Genomic DNA, 20922 nt, shown 5'->3' with positions numbered 1-20922 from the left:
GACCACGGTCTAAGATGCAAGCGGTACACTATGTACAAAAGAAGACAAATCATTGAAACAACCACTTAATTATCTAACTTAGTCTCTTTGGTCAGTACCTTTCGGTTAAATTCAAGTTCATATAGAACATTGATGTCCCTTTGCTGAAACGCTTTTGGCAACAAAGCGTCAATAATAGCCTTACAAATCCCCTGAAGAATTAAACGAACAAGGAAAGCTTTAGGTTTGTGGATCTTTCAGGTGGCAGATCTGTCTTAACCTTGGCAAAGGAAGACTTGTTACAACTTTGACAAAACAGCAAAGGTAGGACTGAATTAATCCGAGAGGACTGATTCTGGAAACCACTCACACCCCTGCCATTATTAGTATCATAAATCTATATGAAAAAATTGTGAAACACATTGCAGCAATACTTGTCATTTTACTTCATCTCTGTGCGTCCGCTTGACCACAATGTAATGGCAGACTCGTTAGTAAGACTTACTGTTATTGTTGACCGTTTCTTCACATCCAATAGAGAAAAAACATTTTTTAATCCACTGTCTCCCTAAGATACAAATCAACATGTTGGATTTATTTGGAAAATATATTCAATTATAAATATTAAATTTAAGCTGCACTGATAGCTGACATTGATTACTGGAATATTGCCTTCTCTTGGATGTATGTTACAAATAAAAAGTCAGGAAAAGTATCTTAATCAATTCATCAACTCCTGGAAGTTAAATGCGACATAAAGAATAATTAACTTGTACATGAACACGTTTCAAAGCTCAGCAGATTGCTGTGAGATACCGAGGATGTAGACGAAACTATTTACAGGCATGATTTCACAGCCATATAGTTGTTTCACTGTAGCAGCACTGACTCAAAAACTCATGACAACTAACTTAATATTTAACAGTTTATTATACAATAGCAGACAAACATCTTTTGCAGTTCTGTAACTCTGGCCTTCGACTATCTGTCCTTTGGAGGATCCTTCTTTCTGCGTCTGCTGTGGTACCTGTAGAGAAACAAAACAGAAGAAAAACAACTTGAATCTTCAGTTTTTTTGGTTTAAGTGTTGTATAAAATCAGGCAAAAAATGACAGATGAACAAACCCCATTTTTTAAACACCTTCAGAATATAGCAAATAACAAAATAGAAAGTTTGGTGAATGTAACTGCTGCTGAAGTGGAAGTTTATGGTTAAGAGTATGAAAAGAAAAACTAATGAGACACAGCAGCTTTAAAATATGTGATTTCACTTTCCAAAAAAAGGTGATGGAGTAAAATAATTAATAGACATTATTACTCACATTACATGTTTTTACCACAAGTTTTCTTACATTCTGTGTTTGAATATGCATTATATCTAATTGAAAATGTGTTTCCTGAATACACATCTGAACTAAAATAACCCATTTTCTTTCTAATATTTGGAAATAGGTTATAGATGTTATGGACTGAAATAGGGGAGAGGAGCGAGCAGACAACAGTGATGTCAAAGGGCTTTATAGATGCTGCGTGTACTTACTGTCCGACTGGATACCAGCGGTGTTTGGTGGTGTAAAACATCTTGCTCAGCTCCTCAATGGTCGGCCCCTTTTTGTCCTTCAGCACCTCCTTGCTGAGGTGGGCCTTTAAAACCTGGTCGTGGGTCTCAACCTGGTTGGTCAGGAGGTCTGGTCGTTCTATTGGCTGCAAAGGTTTACAGTCACAAACGGCTCTTACAAATGTAATCACATGTTTATTCCCAGCAATCTGGAAACAATTCCTATCAATCCATTTGTGCTCAATACTGAAATTGTGTTTAACCGATCAGTGGCAGCAGTTGTTTGATTGTTTTTTGCAGTTGGTGCAGCTTCACCTTGTGCCAAAGTCTTATAAGCATTCATAAAATTTGGAAATAAAGAGTTTAAAGTCACACTTGACACCTTCATGAACAGGCTTCTATTAAAGCACACACACGTTGAAGAAAATGTAAAGCTTCCAATTACTCTCTTAGAGTCCTTACCAATTAGATCATAAGTTATAGATTCTATTATCAGATGTAACACAATATCCAAGGTTAAAAAGCCCCCTCTTACCTGGGTGAGCTCGTAGGGAATGTCGACAGTGGGATGGTGGCACACGATGGTTTTGCCATCGGACGTCACACCGATTTCCACATTACTAAACCCAAGAAATTTGAAGGTTATTGCCATGATTCCAACAATATCTTTATAACAAATAAATACTTCAGCATTACTGCAGACTGGGGCGTGTTTGTCAGAAATAGAAGAAATTCATGACAGTAGCTACCTTCAACACACCAACAGGGGATGCTGATCACTCACGTAGCAGCGTTTACTTTTTTTACATTAATGTTCCAAGAGCCAGTTGACATTTATTTACTTCACAATTACCATAATAATTAGCGGGCTTCTTATACCCACAGGCCAAGCACACAGCCAGCATCTATAATAAACAAAACTGCCAACGTGTCCCAACTAAGGATGTAAGATTTCACATTTTTGTATTATAAATAAGAAGTTCATAGCTTGTAGTTTCAGCACACTTGAGGGGTAGAAAGGCCAAGATGTAATGACCATAGATGGAGGATTTATTACCTATAGTGACAATCTTCTCCTGATAATCATGCTGCAGGCCATTTTGCCCAATCTGGACCTGAGCTGCCTTACATCTCAAAGCGTGCTCTGTTTCTGCTTGTTTACCTCTCATTCAATGTAATAAGGTTAAACATTAAGGGCGTTCTCTAAAAACATACAATTTATTCAGTGAATTCGTCATATAAGGGGTTTAAATCGAGCTATTTTGGCACATCTAGACGATTTATAGGTGTTGTCTTCACATACCTGTCGGGGCCATCAAGTGAAGGACCAGTGATTGTGGACTTCTGCCGCACTGACACCAAACATGCTGCAACAGAAGACAGAACAGATAAGATATACATATACTATACAGCTAACATAATTACAAATATCAACTTCACACGTAGAAGAGTAAAACCCACTGCACGTCTCGATTTGACGTCCCAAAGATAAATGCTAACACGTTATGACACCTGCCACAAAGCCAACATGGAGGGTGAAGAGGATACTGAGAGCTGCTTTCTAGTCATTTAGCTTTACGCTTTTGTGCTGCAAATACGAATATTTCCTTCAAATCGTTGACAAGAAGCACGATTTTGACAGTAGAAACACTTTTACTGCAAGCCACAATCAAAATACTGTTTGCTTGCTTGCTAAACATTCTCAAGGTTAGCCGCTGTTAGCATTTACTCCCAGCAGCGTCGCGTTATAAACAGCAAACTAACACAACATTAAATATTTTTTAACTGAGTACAACACAACTTACTTTGAGCATTTCGCAGTGTGGTGCCACTACAAAGTCTCGTTAAGAGGCCGTGTAGTTTACACAAATGACCCGACGCCATGCTCAGTTATTGTCGGGTGTCCGTCACTATAATAGTCCCGTGTGATCGCTCAGGCTGACTGACTTTGGTTCCACTTTCCAAACGACATGTAAACTAAGTCTAGCCCTTTTTATAATCCTACTGCTGTTTAACATTGATGACTAACTAAACACATGAAGGTTTAATGTTTTTATGTTTTAATGTCCTCCTGCATTTAATTCTGTAATCAAACTATGTCTTTTACATTATGAGGAATTTTGTAAACTTTCTTTTTTAAGTGCTATGTGGATAAAGTTTTTTACTATTATTATTCTACAGCTCTGGAATTGTAATGTGATGTATTATAATATTCATTGATGATTGGTTCTATCATAAATCATATGGCAGTATTTATGCATATACTTAATATAAGAACAATCTCCTCTATTGATACAGTCCCTATTTTGATGTTCATGAAAGTGTTTGAACCAGGGTAATTTCTATACCAATACCAGTTTAGGACATGTCTCAGATACTGCCTAAAAATGCAGGAATCGGCATCAGCCAGTACCGATTCAATACCACATAGCTTCTGCTGCAGTCTATACATGTCAATTTATCATGTTTGATTAGTTTGGACAGACTTATTAAACACTTTGTGAGGGCTGCAGATGCCAAATGACAGAAGATTTACACATTTTATTAACTGTATTTATTAATGGAATATACAGCATTTCAAATACTCTGGCCAGATGTTGAGTACACAGGCTTTTTTTTCCATATACCAGGCAACCGAGGTATGCAATATCACAATGTAAGCAATACATTTTTTAGGTGACGGTAGTCTTAGTAGAATATAACATTTGTAAATGTACAAAGAAAGGCAAAATGAAAGAGAATGAAACGTTGTATCAGAGTAATTCCAATATCTGAACCACTGCTTCCCCCCCAATATGAGTATAAGAAACATATTCTTGTATTTTAACACATCTTCGAGTGTGCAAAGCCACTGTTGTTATCTGTGCAGGGAGACAAGCTGAACACATTTTTCCAGGTGTTTTTGGCTCAGTTTTCATTCTGGCCAACCTTTTAAATCCTTTGTGAACGCAGCTTTATTCGCTCCAATCTTTTTTCCACATGAACTGAGCGCTGCACTACTAGGAACACAGCAACAAGCAGATTTGCTTGTTTTCCAGTCATGCTCATGTTTACAGGTTGTTGATCAATCCAGACGTTCATTAGGAGACTTCCATCTCTGCGTTGGCTGCGGTGCTTGATCCTGCCTGAGACGATGCGTTCACTACCAGGCGCTCTCGACTGCCAAATACCTCAGTCACTGAAGGCAAAACATCCAAAAATAACACGTGAGCGATGTTAATTTTCCAACTGGCTTAATAAATAAGTAGGTATGTAGATTGCCTGATCGCTTTACAGGAAACATATTTGTCAGATTTAAACATTAAAGTGGAATAAAGTGTCAAATAATTTAACAGCACCAATCATCTGATGTAAAGAAAAAGGAAGGAACACATTCAGTGTAAACTTTACCTGCCGCCACATCACCTATATCCCAAACCCTCAAGCCATCCCTCTGTCCCCCGAAGGCGTAAACGAACGGATGATCGGGGCAACATGTAGCACAGAACAGCACACCCTGTTCACAGATAGTGAAATATGTTATTACTCATTTAACAACTACAACGTCAGGCGTTATAACACAGAAACATTCCTCTGTACTTCAGTTGGGGAAACAATCCAACGTATACACAACATATGTATATGTTCTCACCATTTTCATGTCCCGTGAGTGCACCAGGTTGGGTTTGTTGCCCAAAATGTCCCAAATCTTAACGTGTTTGTCAGCTGACGAGGTGACCAGGCATCCTTTAATCTGGCTGCTCAGGTCCAAACCTGCAGAAATGTTGAAGTAAAGTTGTTAAAGCACATCTGTGTCACCATGAAGTAAGCCTAAAACATGTTTGGTTTGACAGCCATCCTCTTATCAATTCTTGTTGCAGAGACAGCATGCGATTAAGCCCCGCCCACCCAAGAGTGGAAAACATCAATCACCCTCCACTGACTTTATATTGCATGATGTTGACCCCTTTTCACTTTTGTCTGCTAGCAAACAACAGAAAAATGCCTAAAGCTGGTGAGTGGTGGGTAAGTAAGTACAAAAGGCCAAACTATTATTTCATAAGCTGTTGAACTGAAATTTGAGCTTTTAAGACAAAAGTGGATACAGGCAACAGGCATTAGCAGGAAGAAATGGGAGAAAACCTGGAAATCCTGACACCTAGTGTATGTGCAGTGTACTGTCTGATTTATAATAAGCTCTGCCAACATTTTAAAAAATGCTGGCCAACAGTTAGCTGAATAGTTTCTGTCTTTGTTTTAGCAATTTCTGGCATATATTACGACAATTTTGTCTGTGAGTGACCCAATCTATTGTTATCAGAATAAACATCTGATTGGAGCCAAAAAGTGATGCTTTGTCCTGATTCAGGACTCACCGAGTTAAAACAAAAACTCCATGTCACTACTTGCAGATCACATGTTGGAAGAAGACAGGCTCGCTGTTTACTCAGTGGGCTCCTTCAAATGTTTTCAAAGACTGACTGCAAATAAAGCAGCCACAGTTTTCCCACGTTTTCTGGTATGTACCAAAAATACTGACCCATGCTTTCATTCCTGCTGTGTGACTCATGACTGACAGCTGACCACACAATGCAGAGGATGCAAAATCATTTGTGCCAGACCAATTCTTGTTTTTTTAAATGGTAGACCACTGTTCTCCTTTAATCGCATACACTACTTTTTACCTACCTGATACTTCTTCATCATGGGCCCTCAGTGTGAAAACAGGTTTGTCCGAGCGTGCGTCCAGACAGTAGACGAATCCGTCCTCTGTGCTCGCCTGAAACACAACCATAAACTCTGGTTAGCCACTGAGATTGTGACAGAAAAAGCAGTAGAGGGATAAACAAATGATCATAAAATCACAGGCACCAGCTATAATTGTCATTTTATGTACAAACATTGCATTTGCATTATCAAGGAAGATGAGCTTTTGACTGACTGAGATTTTTTTCCTGATAATGATTAAGTGCCAATTCTGCCTCTAATTTGGGAGACAGTTGTTGTTGAAGGTGTCATCATTGTTTTGTATTCATAACAGTCAGTTGCAGTTATAACAAATCTTTGTGGAATTAACGTGTCGGACATGCTTGAATGTTAATGATGAAATATAGAGTTGAACAAAAATATCAGCAAATCTTTTCCAGTGTGAGAGTAAAAAGACGGATCACTGTTCATGGATTAAGAGCGCCTACCAGGAAGTTGCATGGTGAAAAGTGGTCCCAGACCAGACGCTCCACTTGACCGCTAAACCTCCAGGTCCGGTAACTGGTGTCTGGACTGCGGCAGTCATACAGGACAGTTGTCCTGAAAAAAAGAAATGTTAAGTCTCAAACTCATTGTAGAAAGCACTCCATGAACAGTAAAGAAAGACTTGAAACACTTACTTGTCGTATGATCCTGATATCAGAGTCTGTGCCTCAAATGGGTGGAATGCTAATGTCTGAACCTGAAATATAAAACAATTTGTTTTCTAGATAGTGAAGCTGAAAATTCTGAGTATGTAACATCAAACATACAGTGAATTTTATGAAACAAAATCCTTTTTCTCATTGAGTACCTTATCAGTGTGCCTGCGCAGAGTTGTTGCTGGTTTGCCTTGACTTAGATCCCACAAGATCACCGTTTCATCTGCTGAAGCACTGGCCAACACATTTCTAAGGAAGTCAAAAAAATAAATATTTTCAGTTACAGTCATGAACCGTAAAAGTACATGAACATCAAGGCTGCTACCAATACATTTTTTCAGTGCCGATTAATTTTGTCGTTTACTTTCTCAATTTATCGATTAGCTGTTTGGTCAGTGAAATGTCAGAAAATGTTTTTTTTTTTTTTTTAAAGTGTTGCTCAGTGTTTCCCAAAGCCCAATATGATGTCCTCAAATGTCCAGTTTTGTCCACAACCCAAAACATATTCAGTTTCATGTCATAGAGGAGGACAGAAACAAGAAAGCATCACATTCAACAAGCTGGACTCTGAGAATTTCATCTTTCTTTCCCTCAAAAAAATCACTTAAAATTGATCGATTATCAAAATCGTTAGCGATTGATTCTAAAGTTAATTATCTGAAAAGTCGCTGCAGCTCTCTCTCTTTTCTTATGAAATGTATAAGTGAGCTCTCAAAGGGCCTCAGAATACTAACCTGACCACTTTGTTCCAGGACAAATCCAACACTGCATCTGTGTGCCCCTCGACTGGCTCTGCTGCCGCTGCCCCCTGGCAACAATGACCACAGGCTGCAATAAGTTAATGATATCTAACAAAGCAGGAAATAATGCAATGGTGCTGGATAAACATGTTTACTATAAATAGTGTCAAAAACAAACATAAAAAATCGTTCAGACTTTCAAAATAAACCCAAACAAACATTCAATTTCCAATCATTTCCATCATAAAGTCAAGAAACCCTTGCAGAAATATAGTATTAACAGTTACATTAACTTTACCTGACCCTTGTACAAGAGGAGTATAAGAACCTGTTTGTACCTTCTTGCTCTTCTTTTTCTTCTTGGAGGCCTTTTTGCTCCCCAGCGAGAAGACTGGCTCCAAACAGTCCACCACATCCAGGTCCCACACGTCTATCTGAGGGGTCATGTTGCCCACAGCAGCGTAGTTACCTGTAGCGAAACACAGTCAGGTTAAGCGCTAATTAAACATAATTCTGGGAACTACTGTTCTTAGGCTTAATGGTAGAATTATACATGTGGGTGTGCAATGCAAAGGAATGCCTTTTTTCTTTCTTTAATTAGCGGGACAGGCAAAATTGTCTTACCTAGACCTTCTCCAGGACTGGGGTCAAAGTTTAGCCACTCGACACACAGTGGGTAAGCTGGCAGCAGAATATCATGATGAACATACATGGATTCTTCCTCCGAGTTGTACACTGTAAAGCAAGACATCAATCGTTTAATATACTGTATATCTATGTCAACATGTCATGTATTTAGCTTATTTTCTAAGCTACAACGACAGTATTCAGACAAAAGTTCCCGAGCCTTCATAATATTCTCTGTCATCTCGTTGTGTTGCATATGAAGATATTTACCGTAGACCTCCAAATTGCAGCAGTCCTTCTCTGTCCGGCCCGCCAGGATGAGATTGTCAGTGGGCTTGATTTGGAAGTCATCTCGCTCGTATTGGTCCTAGAGGGGAAAAAAAAAACAAAGCTGAAAGTTAACCAGCACTTAAATAATACAGATTATATACAGAATGCAAATGTGTACTTCAATTCATCTCTATTTTTACAGCTATACATTTGTGGTTGTTATCAGGTGCTACATTGAATCAGTAAGCGTGTCGTCATTGAGGGCACTCACTGTGTCTTTGATGGTGATGTAAGGATCCTCCTCATTAGAGCTGAACACTGTGAGCCCAGCCAGACTGTCGCCCAGATTAGCGGTCACTGAATAAAAATGCAAAAAGTCAGTCTGAGCAAGACTCTCAGCTACATTCCAACAGACACAGGTGAAGTTGTAAGACGCCCACTCACCTGAATCCTCCTCGTCGTATTTGTCCAGACCGTACTCTGCCAGCTCGTCATCTTCCTCCTTGTCGTCTTCGTTCTCATCCTCCGGTGCTTCAGCAGCTTCCGCTCCATCACTATTAGGATTCAGTTCAGCAATACCTTCGTCCTCATCATCTTCCTCCTCAGCTGCTAGGTCCCTGATTTAGCAGAGTAGATAAAAAAAGTGAGATGTATGAAACCAGCAACGTGAAAAGACCGGAAATATTTTAATCTTATTCATCACTCACTAACTGGCGACGTTTGAATGCTTTGACAATGTCAAGAGATAAAACAGAGGCAATGATTGCAGCAATGTGCGTTTTATTTCAGCATACCCCAGCTCCTCTTTTGCTTCCGTGATGATGCGCTGTAGCTCCTCTTGGCTCAACTCAACCTGAAATGGGATTTTTTTAAAAGTGGCTTAATGAAAATGGGAAGTTCATGAGACAGTGAATTATAAACTACCAACATTTTGGTTACATTTCTCAATACAGAGTAACTGTAAAAAACAGAAGAAAACAATTGTTGTATAAAGTTTTTTTTAAATGTTATTTTTCATTTTATCTGTAAAGGCTTGAACTCCACAAGACATTTAACTCCTGAGCTTATTTGTGCAGTTAGTTTTCCAGTAGGATGACAACATGCTGATGCTTGTCTTGCAGCAAAATAGTCAAAGACTCACACACTCGTCACTATTTATACTTGTATTCGGTTAAATTTCCTGAATTACTGTGTGACACTTATTTCCCTTAATTAAAAAAACGATTTCGATAAATGGTTTATACAACATTCATTTTCTTTTCTCTTGTCATGTGTCTCACCTGATTGCCAATTGTACCACTGAATAATTTCAGTGATACTAAAATGTTCAGCAAAAGTCTTTAGTTAGCTAGCTACTTTAGCTACAACTACTGTCGGTACACACAATGTAATTACATTACACGACTGTTGTTGTGTTGACGGTCTAAAGTTAAACAATATCTCTAAAGTCACCTACAAACGTAAATGAAAGCAAATGGCCTCTAAATTGTTGGTATGGTAGCACGCATCTGCCATGTTGACAGATTAGCCGGCGAACGTTAGCTAGCCCCACATGCTAGTTAGCTACTTACTTTGTCCGGGGTTTCCTTGGAAACGCCTCTCCCCACCCATCCCACACAAGTGATCTGAGAGCTCATTCTGGATAAAACAGTGTTGTTTCTTGATCAAATACGATAAAAATAAACGAAAAAGTGTGCTGGTCGTCCCAAAAGGTTCACTTCAGGCATGCACACAGTGGGCGTACATGTGAGTTAAACCGGGTCCTGTGACGCATGTAGATGGCGTCATAGAGCCATGAAAATTCCGCCTGATCATAAATGTTGCACAGGCAAATCTGTGACCACACTGAGCCAATGAATCTTTAAAACATACAGCGCCAGTTCAATTCTAAGTTAAAAAAGCAAGCATGTGTTAAAATACAACGTTAAGGAGCTTCAGCATGAGAGTGTCTGTTGCAAAAGGGAACCATAACAGTTTTGGTGAAGTAATTCAAACTCATTTTTAGTGTTTACAATATTAATGAGGTAATAATGCAATCTCAGAATCTTTTCTCCAAAACTGAATAAACAAGTTGTTCTCAGAGGAAAATAAGGTCCCCGGAACACTGTTTGAAGCAAGAAAGGTGGCGGGGTCCGCCACATATAAACAAAGTAAAACTGAAATTGTGTTGTCCTTTAGGGGCAGTTTGATTATTCAGTTGATTCAGTCATGAAAGCAAAGATAGTCTATTTATTTAGTTTGTGTAGTCATCATTAAAAATAAAAATAATTCAGCCAATGTCTCTTCTGATTAAAATGTCTTCCCCAAAACTACATAATGCACCTTTAAGGTGTGCTGATTCAGTTACATGCAAGAACACTTGACATGGTGAACACTCGCCAGCAGAGTTTGTCAGTTATTCTTCTCTCCCAGTTAAATAAAGTTAACGTATAATGATTAAAAGGCAGCAGAACAGCCTTTCACAGGTTGGATCGGCTGAAAGGTAAAATGTTATTACTCACACAACAGTAAAACAGAATGAAATTTGTGTTGTCTTTCAAGGTCAGTTTGTTTATTTTGTTTTTAAGCCATGCAAATGAAAAGAGATTGTTTATTTTGTCTGATTAGGCATAAAAAATAAGATAATAAAGATCTTTCTCTTCTGATCTGTCTGGAAAACAGGCCCAGCAGAGGTTGTATTTCCTGCAAGAACTTGCCTCAGGAGCTGCTCATCCAGTTCTACAATGGGATCATACAGTCTGTTCTCTGCACTTCCATCACTGCCTGGTTCAGAACAGGACAGGAACAGACTGCAACAAGCAATCAGGTCTGCAGGAAAAATAATCAGAGCCGACCTGCCCTCCAGACGGGACTTGTACAGGGTCAGGAGACAGGCAGGTGTCAACAAAACTTAACCAGAGTCAGATTCCTTTTTCATGTACACATACCTGGCCAATATAATGGATTCTGATTTTGTTTCTCATTAATATTTCTTCCCCAAAACCACAGTGCGTTATGTCCCTTTAAGGAATAACATTAAAGTGAATTATATACATAATATATCAGTGAAATGTGACATCTTCTTTTCTTTTGGAAAATTAAATGATTTACAAAAACAACTTTCCCATGATAGACATTTTGGTTAAATAAATGAACTTAAAACAAAACACACAGATGACTGAAAAGTATTTTAGTCTTGGTTTTTGTAGGAATAAGACTTTGAATAAGAGATATGAGTGCACAGTTTCATGAAACAGTTACTTTAAATTGCTGTTTAATCACTTCTGCTACTTCAGCTGTTCAAAGTTTTTAGGTCTAATAGTAAGAGTGATACACTTCTTTCACCATACATGCATCTGCCAAATAAAATGAAAAGTATAATATATGTTATACAAATATAGCCTTCATGTACATACACAGTAAGATGAAACTCAGATACACAGGCTACTAAAATAAAACTCAAAGTAAAACATAACTAGGAACGAGTTCATCTGGTCAACTTCACAGTTTGTTAATGTTTCTCCCTGAAGACAAATAAAAAAATCAGTGAATACAGCTCTAAGTGTTATTTAGTTGAACCAGTCCTGGTAATGTATATGCAACACAAATTCCAGCATAAAAAAGTTCATTCAGGGCCACACAACCAAATATCATCAAATGTCATTTAGATTATATTTGTACTTTCATATAATGCATATCAATGTTTTGTTTTTTTTTTTCAATCAAGAGAAAACACAACCCCCTCTGTCAGTCAGAGCAATGATCCCCTTGGACATTATTATATTCCCCATTCGAACCTCATAAAGAAATCCCAGTTTTACCACCACCCACATGCTGTATAAAGTGTTCATGCTGAGGGAGCTCTTAACATCTTCCTACTTCCTCACTGAGGGGAGACTGCTCTTTATTCAGTCTGTCCTTTTCCTCCACATCCGTTTCAACCGGTGCCATGTGATGTACGTCTTTGTCTGTTTCAGCATCACTTATTCCTCTCAGCAGCCCTCGCTCAGACAGCCACACAACAAAGCGTGACACTAGCAAAATGGTCCCGGTGGTGGTGAGCATGATGACTGTATGAATAGGGAACAAGCGGTATCGGTGACCGTCCTCCTGGATCTTGTCCCACGGCAGGGGCAGCACGTCAGGAAGGCCTATCAAGGGTTCCCCGACCAGACCTCTCAGCAGTAGAGACAACACGCAGCCAGTACAGGCCCCGTATTTGTTCACCAGGTGAGACAAGTAGAAGATGCATATCACCTGGGGAACCATCATTGAATACAGGACATCCGCGCTGATGATCCAGAACAGGTGAATGGAGCTCGTGGTCATGGCCAGGCCCGCTCCCATCACTCCGCACAGGAAGATCGACACTTTGACCGACAGGATAATCATTTTTTCGGAGGCCTGAAATAGAGTAGGATCACAGTTTGATTTCTGAGGTTCTAAAATAAAAATGTGAGCGACTTAAAGGAGAACTTCGGTCGATTTAAACATGCAGCTTCATTGCTCAAGTTACCCTTGACTTGCCAGTACCGAAGACGCAAACACATTTGGTCAAACCATTACAGAGCTCCGTGAGCGCAGATTTAGCATTGAACGCTAACAGCATGGGGTCAGAACTTTACACTGTGTTTTAAGCGTCTTAACATGCTCCACATCTCAAACCAAAAGTTATGCAACATCAGCAGACACCTTAGCACACAGCACTGTAGCGTGTATGACTCAAAATGAATAAAAAAGTAGTTAAAACAGTGTGTTTGTGCAAGCAGCTACTTACCTGTTTGTTGACATCCGTGTCTTCCGGTAGCTAGACCAAACTAGTCAATCCGTCGAGCGTGCGCTTACTCCCTCACTGGCGGAGACGGAAACGTATTCCAGCATTTTCGTGTTTCTGTTCATAATGTACATGTCCATGTTACAACCTGTCATGAGCCATGAGCCTTACAATAGCCTGTTAAGCCTGTTAAGTGCACACTCGGTGGATGTACTAGTTTGGTCTAGCTACCGGAAGACGCGGATGTCAACAAACAGGTAAGTAGCTGCTTGCACAAACACACTGTTTTAACTACTTTTTTATTCATTGTGAGTCATAAACGCTACAGTGCTGTGTTGTAAGGTGTCTGCTGATGTTGCATAACTTTTGGTGTGAGATGTGGAGCATGTTAAGACACTTAAAACACAGTGTAAAGTTCTGACCCCATGCTGTTAGCGTTCAATGCTAAGTCTCCGTTCAAGGAGCTCTGTAATGGCTGGACCAAATGTTTTCACGTCTTTGGTACTGGCAAGTCAAGGGTAGCTTGAGCAATGAAGCTGCATGTTTAAATCGACCGAAGTTCTCCTTTAAAGCTGCAGTAAATGTTTCTTAAAACAAAAACAAAATAGCACTTCATTCTGACAGTCATTACTGTCCTCGACCTTGCTCATGCGTCTGGTATGGGAGGCAGACCTCAACATGTTTGTCCTAGCACTGTGAGCACGTTAGCATCCTGACAGCACGTGAACACTTGCTGTGTTTAGCATTCAGCACAAAGCAGCTAATTACGCCGTCAAAGAGGCGGTAGCATTGCTGCAAACTCTTAATAGATAACCTAAATGATTAATTGATCCTCAGAATAGTAGCAGATAATGTTTTTGTACTGTAATCAATCAACATATCGATTCAGTTCTAAACAACATTTGGAAAATCAAATTTGCAGAGTCTTGAAACTTGTCGCTTTGGTAGTCGGTCATTGTAGTTGATACACAAGCTACTTATAGCACTACAATACTTTAATATCAATCTGTGCTCGAAAACAGCATTACCGAGCAATGCTAAAATTATAAAACAGTCAAAAAGCGGTGCTTGTGAGGAGAAAGACACTTAATGATGCACCTTAATGTGTTTAAGTGTATGTACAAAAGCCCCAAAAATAAGACCTTTAAAGTGGAAAAAATGTCTTTTTAAATCATTCACTGTGATTTAGGGGGAATTATGGAAATATTGTGTCTTTTCATAAGCTCTTTTGTTGCTAAATGTTGTGTATGTGATATGTAATTTTTTTATTTGTAAATACATATTTACTCAGTGTTGATTAAGAATGCCATCTAGCAAAACAAAAACAATTGAATGATGCCACAGTGTGATTAGTGGTCGTCTGTAGTGTCACCTTTTTGTAGACGATGTTCTTGAAGATGTTTCGGCCCAGCTGGGAGGCGGCGGAGAGAAGTGCAGAGTCGACTGATGACATCACAGCAGCAGCAAGCGCTCCCATACCAACCAGCGAGACGTAGAACGGGCAAAGGTGCTGAAGGGCAATCGGCAGGATCATACCAGATCTGCCCTGTTCGTACGGGCTGGGTGAACCGTAAGTGGTCTGGTTCCAGTCTGACAGACATTAAGCACGTGTAAATAAAAGAAACACGAGGTACAGCGATGTATTTTGTCAAATCAATTTTGACAAAGATAACAAAACATAGTTTCATCTAAGTACTTGTAGACGCCGCAGCTGCCCCAACAATAAGAGATGGGATGGCAAGGATCGGGCATAATACTGCCGCAGCATAGCAGGTGATCTTAGCTTGAGCATCGGTGGGTGTGGACAGGACTCTCTGATAGAAAGCCTGGTAGCAGATCCCTCCAAGGGCCTTGGAGAGAAGTAAAGACAGGGATCTCTCAGAAGATTACAACAGAGAATTCTGAAATTAAATCAATGAAATACTTGTGTGTGAAACACTTAAGGTAGAGAATTGTGTTGTCTTGTAGTTTGGGGGGGCTGTTACAGGTCTCCTTTACCAGTAGCAGTATGTCATCTATCCATCGGCCCATATCCTCCAGCTCCAGCTTACCGATCCATGGCGCCTGGTGCAGCTCGGTGAGTGCGGCGACAGTGATGTTAGCAGAGGAGGGGCTTGTCAGGATAAAAGGCACGCAAAACCACTGAAAATGAGGAGGGAAAATATCAGCTCTGCATATGTCTGAGGATTAAAAATGTATATGAATATACTGTACCAGGTAGGCATAAATCCAGTCACTACTAGAACAGAGCTGCTAATGACTAAGCTAACATGCTAACATGCTCATGTTAAAACGCTCTATTGTTTTCTATGTTCCCCATCCAAGGTTAGCATAATAGCATCCTAACGTTTGCTAAGTCACACTTAATACAAATACAGAGGAGGTTGATGGAAAGGTTTTACAGGTATTCCATCATACAGCAAAGTATTTAGAAATGATTTATTTGACATAAGTCCAGCGGTTGTCAAGATAATTCAATCTGAACCAAAAATGTAGACCTTATGGTGGTGTGAGAGTAAAAATCACGAGATCACTAAAGTCAATAAGGGTTTATCCTCTGGGGACTTTGAACGTACGTACAAAATTTAATGGCAATCGATCTAATAGTTGTTGAGATATTTCAGTCTGGACCAAAGTCACATCACTTGGCTAAAGACCAATGCTTTGAATTTTCCTATAAATGTAATAAATGTATGTACCAAGCCGAGGAGCATGAAGAGAAGCTGGATGACGTCAGTATAAGCCACAGAGTACAGTCCTCCTAGTAATGTGTAAATGATCGCCACGGCAGCAGAGATGCTCACAGCCAGTTTGGAGGAGATATCCATGACCACACTTAATGTCCCTCCTGTAACCACAAACGTGGGGTGAGTGAGGCAGACACAACATTTTCCTGATGCTGAGGCAACAAACTAAGATTTATAAACTCAAGAAATTGCAAGGAATTCATTCATGAAGTTGTTGTTTCTGACTTACCCAGTGCACCAAGAACACATGATGTCCACAAGATATCGGCGATGAGAGCGGGAATGAAAATAACAGCAGCTACAGTGTTGCCATATTTCTCTTGAAAAGGGTCCATGAGGGTGACGTACTTCTTCGACCGGATAGGTTTGACAAAGAAGAGTCCACCTAGAGTCGCACAGACAGAACCATTTTACCCGAAGCATTCAGTGGAGCAGATGGCCTCATTTATATGAGGTACTGTGCATTTTATGACATAAAACTTTATCCAGTGTTTCTTTTAAACCATGAAGTTTATACTCAGACTTGGAGGTATTTCAGATCTGAGAGTTGGGACTAGGAGGAAGGAAAAACAAATTTGAGGCTGTCATGTTAAATAAGGATACCCTTTCCATACCGCTCAAGGGCAACCACCAACCTGCCGATACCAGCTTCTATAGAGGAAGATGAGTGCAGACAGGCCCAGAGAGGAAACAGGGCCAGACAAGTATGGAAATACACTCATCAGAGAGCTACACCTACCACACAGATGCAAAACATTTAATCATCTTTGAAAGGGCTTATGGTCTGTTTCGGAGATTTTAAGGGGCCTGTCAAGAACCACGTCCCCGATGGTGGGGGGTACACGATCCCTTAATCTGCACCCCCAGGAGAGCGCTCACATCCAGTGGCACCAATCAGATGTAAGGAGGTTCCAGACAGTTTCCCATGTTGTGCAGCGATTTATCTTGTATTTCTTCTGAGGTGTTTCATGGCATTTTGCGGCACTGGCCCCGAGGCCGGTCGTCTGGCAAATCTTTTCTAGAATTGCCAGGTTCCAAATAATCCATCGCAATTCAACACAATTCAATAACATCCTGTCAGTAGACATAGTGAAGTGCAAGGCAGTCAACTGACAAAAATATTGGGTGTTAAAGCTGCTGTAAGTGTTTAATTCATCTGTTTTGCCGTTAACAATCCCCTCCCACCGGATGAGATCCTGCTCCCTGTGCGTTCACGAGCAGACGGGGGGGTGCATGGGTTACTGACTAAACACCCTATAACACTGATTACTGCTGGAATATAGAGCTATTTATTTCGCTTATTTTGATTTGATTTGAAATGAATCACTCAAAGCAGCTTTAAGATCGTCTCTGGAGGAAGATTCTGTGTACGTGTCACCGTTTTGCATCTTGGCCGTTATATTTAGCTTCACTCACCTACTATCATGTTTATGCCACAGGCAATGGGTGCAGTGGCCCACGCCAACCCGCTTGTCGGATCATAGACCACTTCAGCACAACTCAAAATATATCCTCCTCCCACCCAGGTGGCTGCAAAACATTAGCACACATACAGGCACTGAGAAATAAAAATTAATGAAATTAGGTCCGCCTATTGCAAATTGATAGAATTAAATGCATTTCACACAAGAATCTGGAAACACTGGCGCTTTTGCTAAGTTAAGCAGCAACAGTGAGGATTTGGGCTGTAAAAAGGGTGTAAATGACTTCTTTTCAAATCAATTTGGGATCTCAGGGCTGCATGGGACCAAATTATGTTTAGGTGGTCCCCATCTACTTCAGTTGATTAGAAGAATGCTGCAAGATTGTTTTGCTGTGAAGCTCCAGAAGTGTGACAAAACATCACCCGACTTTCTATCAGCGTGAGGGTGAGTGGATAACGACTGAATTTTCGTTTTTGGGTGACTTTATCCTTTAAATAATTGTCGCTGCTGTTGAAAATGTGACTGAATTTCTACAGAAGAAGTAATGTTTAAAGTTTTTTCCATGTCATGTTCAGCCACTTTTGCTGAATATAAAACAAAGGTTTAGATAAAAAAAATAAATAAATCTAAAATACATTTTACTGCAGTTACACAAAAATGTATCATTTCATAGAAATATATCATATTGTATCTTTAAGGCCCTCTTGACTGACTAGGATCATCACTGTTGTTTTTCTACCTGTCATGGTAAAGATGCTGACCCAGATGTTCAGGTTCCTCCCTCCAACCATTGCCACTTCACTGCGGTTCCCGGTGCACTTCCTCTCTTCACGTTTGGACTTCCTGGACGCCCAGATCCCCGTGCCCAGCACGATCATGTAGAACACTCCTATGGATGCGAGTCCCGGCCAGTTTACCGCCATCTTCCCTGTCTGCGGGCGCAAATGATCACAAAAAGTTGATATGTCCCTTTTCAGTAAATGCTGGACATCGATTGGGTTACTTTACTTGGCTCAACAGGTCGCATAAAACACGATGCTATTTGGTTTTCAGCTAAGCAAATTTGTGATGTTCTGCGTTCATAGCACGAGCTCATATTAATAATCATGTGTAACCTCTAATCCTATTCAGAAGAATTTCAAGACAAAGTGTCAATATTTGCATTTAAGATTCAACAACCGTCAACCTTCAACCATCTTCCTCAAGAAAGTTACATATTGTTGCTTTTTGAGTCTCATTCCCAGCTCATCTTAAATGCAAATATTAACACTTTGTCAACAGTTTCAATCTTTCGCAAGAAAGTTACATAATGTTGTGAATGAGACTCAAAAAGAGTCTCATTCACAACTCATTGGGAGGAAGAGGAAGATGGTTGACAGGTATTCTTAAATGCAAATATTGACACTTTCTCTTGAAATTCTTAGACTATGGTTTGAGGTTACACGTGATGAGAAAGACTCAAAAATGCAAATAGCACTAAAAGCTTCAACAATATATTTTCAATTTAAGACACAAGTGGTTGTGTTTTCCATAGTCAGAACCACAGAACCATGATGTCGGAAATAAAAATGATCTGTTGAAAGATCTCCTCCTGCTCCTTTTTATCTGGTTTTTGTACTACTCACTTTTTCTTTGCCTGGGAATATTTTAACAATGTAATATTTACAATATCGACGAGCTGATCATACAAACTCAGAAATAGAATCGGAGCCCCCCTCCTGCTCTCACACTTTGGGAAGGGGGCGTCTGAAAATTGTCCAATAAATCTCCATCCTCTCCATTCCCCCTTCCCGTCTCTCACTCCAAGGTTGAGGGTGGCAGTGACAGAAACTCAAATGCAAGGGCGGAAAAGTGTGACAGATTGCAAAGGGAGTTGAGAGGGGTGGCGAGTCTCCTGTGTGGCTGATATATGCTGATATACATATGCTGAAACCTCTTTCATGTTTCTGCTGATGACGTTCAAACTCAACTTCTGCCATTTCCCCTTAACAAAAATAAATGAATAAAAAAAAAATGATGAAAGTATTTGTAATTACCTGTACTGCCTTTTTCCGAAAACGTTGAGTGGGATTTACGCTTGGGAGGAGATCTTCAGAGCAGTGGTGGCGGTGGCTGCCTCTCACTGAGTGTGAGTGTGTGTGTGTGTGTGTGGGGGGACGACAGGCAGGAATGTGACGCTGGTGCCTGAAGTGCAGGAGCAAACCTGAGGCACCGCACACGCGCGTACGTACACGCACGCTCCTATTAGACAAGGTGTCGCCGTCGCTCATCCAATGGCAACATGTGTAACTGTCAACTGACCTGATGAGTACATATTTTGACACAAGGCATGAGTAATAATGTTTTACCTTTCAGCCGCTCCAACCTGTGGACGGCTGTTCTGCTGCCTTTTATTCGTTACCAGTTAACCTTATCCAACTGGGAGGGAGGAATAATTGACAAACTCCGCTGGCGTCCTTCAAGGCGAGAAGTGTTCTTGCGTGTAACTCAATCAGCACACCTTAAAGGTGCATTGTGTATTTTTTTGGGAAGACATTTCAATCAGAAGAGACACTGGCTGAATTATTTTTATTTGTAATTATGCCTACACAAACTAAATAAATAAACTCTCGTTGTTTTTACCTGTCTTGCCATTAGAAAATGTTGACAAGGGTTCAGGTTTTAGTTCAAGTTCTGAGATGGGAACCTGAGTGAGGGAGTGAGGAGTGAGAGAGTGAGCAGGAGCTGTGACTTCTTTTCCTCGGTTGTTTTAATCTGCTGCAGATGTAAATTAGCCCTCGACTCACCCTGGTACAATGCAAGTGTCAACAATTACATTTCAGTATTGTACACGGTCCCTCTGCAAATCCTGCACAACACTTAAATTAACCTAACTTATTCAGTTTAGCTTTCCACTTACCTCTGGGTTGTTTACCTACAACAAACAGTTCCGAGACGTTCTAGTCCTATAGGCTCCTCGAAAGGCCCCTTGGATGAAGGCTGAAACACTGTCAAGTATCTACAACCAAGTCCGGCTGACCTAAATTCAAGCCTCCTCGGATGTGTGCAGAGAATAGAGAGGAGCTGTAGTTGCAGAAACTTGCAAGTGGTCTTGGCTAATCCAGCAGATTATGCAAATATATGATTTATAAATATTTTGATCATAAAAACAAGGAAAAAAAACAACGGCTCACGCTGCAGTTATTTGTGTGGGTTTTTTTTTTTTTTTAACTTAATGCTGCTCTTTTTGTGCTCTGGCAGTGAAGTGCTGTTTTTTTTTTTTTTTTGTGACGCTAAACTTCCTGCCACTTGAGTCCCAAAGAGACTGTAGGACTCTACTGCCACTCTCTCTTCACGACGTTGCGAAGAATTCTCTGCAAACTTGTAAACACACTAGTTATGTATCATGTTTATCTGTTTGAATTCTGTAAGGAAAGAGTTTACATTATGATTTACCT

General features: G+C 40.1%; 3 protein-coding genes across 4 annotated transcripts; all 3 read right to left on the bottom strand.

Annotated features, from left to right (window-relative positions):
* Nucleotides 1-890: 890 nt before the first annotated feature.
* mrpl42 (mitochondrial ribosomal protein L42) lies at nt 891-3499 on the bottom strand. Its single transcript, XM_030439595.1, has 5 exons — nt 3343-3499; nt 2841-2904; nt 2073-2157; nt 1520-1683; nt 891-1006 (listed from the first exon to the last, which is right to left on the bottom strand). Exons 1-5 carry the CDS (start codon nt 3419-3421, stop codon nt 961-963), a joined length of 438 nt encoding a protein of 145 aa, XP_030295455.1. The 5' UTR covers nt 3422-3499; the 3' UTR covers nt 891-960.
* Nucleotides 3500-4072: 573 nt separating this feature from the next.
* On the bottom strand, nt 4073-10348 carry pwp1 (PWP1 homolog, endonuclein). Its single transcript, XM_030439594.1, has 15 exons — nt 10133-10348; nt 9356-9414; nt 9006-9178; nt 8833-8918; nt 8562-8658; nt 8289-8399; nt 8003-8133; nt 7659-7732; nt 7077-7173; nt 6904-6965; nt 6712-6823; nt 6206-6296; nt 5169-5290; nt 4928-5033; nt 4073-4715 (listed from the first exon to the last, which is right to left on the bottom strand). The coding sequence occupies exons 1-15, from the start codon at nt 10196-10198 to the stop codon at nt 4618-4620; spliced, it is 1485 nt and encodes a 494-aa protein (XP_030295454.1). The 5' UTR covers nt 10199-10348; the 3' UTR covers nt 4073-4617.
* A 760-nt stretch (nt 10349-11108) lies between these two features.
* On the bottom strand, nt 11109-20573 carry LOC115595202 (high-affinity choline transporter 1-like). 2 transcript variants are annotated; one of them, XM_030439366.1, is made up of 9 exons: nt 20385-20573; nt 18225-18417; nt 17478-17591; nt 16291-16446; nt 16014-16162; nt 15313-15456; nt 15011-15164; nt 14687-14904; nt 11109-12944 (listed from the first exon to the last, which is right to left on the bottom strand). In XM_030439366.1, exons 2-9 carry the CDS (start codon nt 18406-18408, stop codon nt 12405-12407), a joined length of 1659 nt encoding a protein of 552 aa, XP_030295226.1. In that variant the 5' UTR covers nt 18409-18417; nt 20385-20573; the 3' UTR covers nt 11109-12404. The 2 variants fall into 2 exon arrangements, with proteins under 2 accessions (XP_030295226.1, XP_030295227.1); XM_030439367.1 differs by lacking the exon at nt 20385-20573 and adding an exon at nt 19522-19613.
* Between the last annotated feature and the right edge of the window lie 349 nt (nt 20574-20922).

This window comes from Sparus aurata, chromosome 14 (assembly GCF_900880675.1).
Source record: "Sparus aurata chromosome 14, fSpaAur1.1, whole genome shotgun sequence".
Lineage (NCBI taxonomy): Eukaryota > Metazoa > Chordata > Actinopteri > Spariformes > Sparidae > Sparus > Sparus aurata.
This window is presented reverse-complemented; position numbering and strand designations above follow the sequence as displayed.

Bases quoted from the DNA above. Each gene is read 5' to 3' on its own strand.
- pwp1 (XM_030439594.1), bottom strand. From the start codon at position 10,198: ATGAGCTCTCAGATCACTTGTGTGGGATGGGTGGGGAGAGGCGTTTCC. The intron at 9,179-9,355 runs GTATGCTGAAAT...CTGCTAAATCAG, and splicing joins GAAGCAAAAGAGGAGCTGGG to GGACCTAGCAGCTGAGGAGG. The intron at 5,291-6,205 runs GTAGGTAAAAAG...ACATTTCTGCAG, and splicing joins CCATGATGAAGAAGTATCAG to GTTTGGACCTGAGCAGCCAG.
- mrpl42 (XM_030439595.1), bottom strand. From the start codon at position 3,421: ATGGCGTCGGGTCATTTGTGTAAACTACACGGCCTCTTAACGAGACTT. The intron at 2,905-3,342 runs GTAAGTTGTGTT...CTTCTGTTGCAG, and splicing joins CACACTGCGAAATGCTCAAA to CATGTTTGGTGTCAGTGCGG. The intron at 1,684-2,072 runs GTAAGAGGGGGC...AAACCTTTGCAG, and splicing joins TTCCCTACGAGCTCACCCAG to CCAATAGAACGACCAGACCT.
- LOC115595202 (XM_030439366.1), bottom strand. From the start codon at position 18,408: ATGGCGGTAAACTGGCCGGGACTCGCATCCATAGGAGTGTTCTACATG. The intron at 15,165-15,312 runs GTAAAGGAGACC...CTTCTCTCCAAG, and splicing joins TAGATGACATACTGCTACTG to GCCCTTGGAGGGATCTGCTA. The intron at 12,945-14,686 runs GTGACACTACAG...ACTCTATTTCAG, and splicing joins AGAACATCGTCTACAAAAAG to GCCTCCGAAAAAATGATTAT.